Source organism: Alosa sapidissima, chromosome 21, assembly GCF_018492685.1.
Source record: "Alosa sapidissima isolate fAloSap1 chromosome 21, fAloSap1.pri, whole genome shotgun sequence".
Lineage (NCBI taxonomy): Eukaryota > Metazoa > Chordata > Actinopteri > Clupeiformes > Clupeidae > Alosa > Alosa sapidissima.
Genome location: NC_055977.1, coordinates 1,514,088 through 1,516,587, shown reverse-complemented (window position 1 = coordinate 1,516,587; position 2,500 = coordinate 1,514,088). Strand labels below are relative to the sequence as shown.

The 2,500-nt window shown below is 42.7% G+C and overlaps 1 protein-coding gene across 1 annotated transcript in view; it reads right to left on the bottom strand.

The window, feature by feature from the left end:
• zbtb10 (zinc finger and BTB domain containing 10) overlaps nt 1-2,500 on the bottom strand; it is a 33,159-nt gene that overhangs the window by 10,788 nt on the left and 19,871 nt on the right. Inside the window, 1 exon segment of the mRNA XM_042075629.1 lies at nt 7-182. Coding sequence (XP_041931563.1) covers nt 7-182 — 176 coding nt within the window.

Here is a 2,500-nt window from a genome sequence, read left to right as displayed (position 1 = left end):
TCTCACCAGGGAATGTCTCTTGACGTGCTCTCTGCGTGTGAAGAGCTTTCCACAGATGTCGCAGCTGAAGGAGCGCACGCCCGAGTGGATGATGAGGTGGCGCTTCAGCGTGCGGCGGTGCTTAGCGATGTAGTTACAGTGCGGACACTTCAGCTTATTCAGCGCCACGTCCGACGCCTCTCCTGCACACACACACACAAATGATCAGTGTCGTGTCCTACGGACAGGGCAAGCATGAGCCACTGGCATCAGAGTGTTCGGCTTTGCAGCACTCATGTCATCAGGGCCACATCAGAGCCGGATCAGGGCCACATCAGGGCCACATCAGAGCCGGATCAGAGCCACATCAGCGCTGGATCAGAGCCGGATCAGGGGCAGATCAATAATAAGGGACCGATAAGAAATAACAATAACTGGTAAAATGATGTACTCAAATGGTCAGAAATTACATGACAAATATTTTATTTGGTTGAGTCTAATCAGCTCAAAAGAACAACAGGCCCTTTATTATTACAAATAAAAAAATTGGAATCAAAATGAGGAATTGATAGGAACTTTATGGACTCCAGTTCCGTTAATCAGCTGCTCTAGACTGTTCTGCTGCTCTAGCCTGCTCTAGGCTCTACACCAGCGGTCCCCAAAGGTTCTCTTCAGAGGGCCAGAGTGCTCTAGCCTGCTCTAGACCAGCGGTCCCCAAACGTTCTCTTCCGAGGGCCAGCTCACTATGCCAGGCTCTAAGAGAGGGCCAGAGACTCGGAGTATGTCAGCAACCGTAAATATCTTAATGCTGTGAACATGTTCTCAAACTATGAGAGTTTTATGAAGTGCTGGAAAAACATCTGAAATCACCACCATTCTAACTTTCACTCACTTGGTGAGAACTGTGTGAACTCTGCTGCCTTAGGAACATTTGAACAAGTGAATAAAAGATCCCCGAAAGTCCCAGAAATATGACTTGAATAGAAGTTAGGCCTATTAACAATTAAATGATAAACTTTTAGAATACTTCCGAATACCTTGTTTGCAGATAGGCCTCTAGGTTTCATTAGGTTTTCAGTAGAGCGTCCCAGTGACGCCACTTCCACTTGCCTCCATGGGACCCATCTTTCAAAACATTTGAACGCCAGTCTATGGCGAAAAAGAAATGATTTTCTGGTCCCGGTTGACTTGTGCCTTGAATTACCCATATGATGTTTGTCAATTTTAAAGACAATTTTTCATGTAAAGACATTTGCAGTTTGTTTCGTAACTACTGAATTACAACATTGTGAAAGATCGTAATTCCAACGACTACAAACCCATCAGTCGCGCTAGTGACGTTAGCTCATTCACAGCCACACTAGATTGTACAAGCATACCAGCAACAGATCTTAATTGGGCTTTCCTTGCCGATGAAAATACCATGAGTCAGAGGATTAAACACATCAGGTAAGTTATATTCGTCCATAGACTGTACATTAGATACTGTTGAGTGACATAGCAGGCAGCAAGATGCAACCGTTAACTAGCATAACAGCTAATCTTATCGTTAATTACGTTGGTGACGTACATCGTTCGAGACAAGAGATGTAGTCCACTGAGCGGATTCGCACAAAACCAACATAACTTTTGAAGTCTATCGAACAACAGTACTTTCTTGAGGTGAAAAATTATCTTATAAATTCACACACATCATATGTGAAATTCGTGGCACAATTCAAACTGGACCAAAAAAATAATTGTTATCTCTCCATTAACTCCCGTTCATATTTTTTTGAAAGATAGGTCACTGGTAGGATAGGTCAAGATATAGTCACTGGGACACTCTATGACAAACTCGAAACAGCGCCAAACAACCACCAGTGGACAAAAGAAGTATTACATGTGAACAGTTCTCCAGCTCTAGACTGACCAGAGTGCTGTTAAGGCCTTGCTGTTCTAATGCCTACCTTTTGGAATGTAGAACATACACTAGTCCTGGAATAGAGCATAGAGATCCATATTGGAATGTAGAACATACACTAGTCCTGGACTAGAGCATAGAGATCCATATTGGAATGTAGAACATACACTAGTCCTGGAATAGAGCATAGAGATCCATATTGGAATGTAGAACATACACTAGTCCTGGACTAGAGCATAGAGATCCATATTGGAATGTAGAACATACACTAGTCCTGGACTAGAGCATAGAGATCCATATTGGAATGTAGAACATACACTAGTCCTGGACTAGAGCATAGAGATCCATATTGGAATGTAGAACATACACTAGTCCTGGACTAGAGCATAGAGATCCATATTGGAATGTAGAACATACACTAGTCCTGGACTAGAGCATAGAGATCCATATTGGAATGTAGAACATACACTAGTCCTGGACTAGAGCATAGAGATCCATATTGGAATGTAGAACATACACTAGTCCTGGACTAGAGCATAGAGATCCATATTGGAATGTAGAACATACACTAGTCCTGGACTAGAGCATAGAGATCCATATTGGAATGTAGAACATACA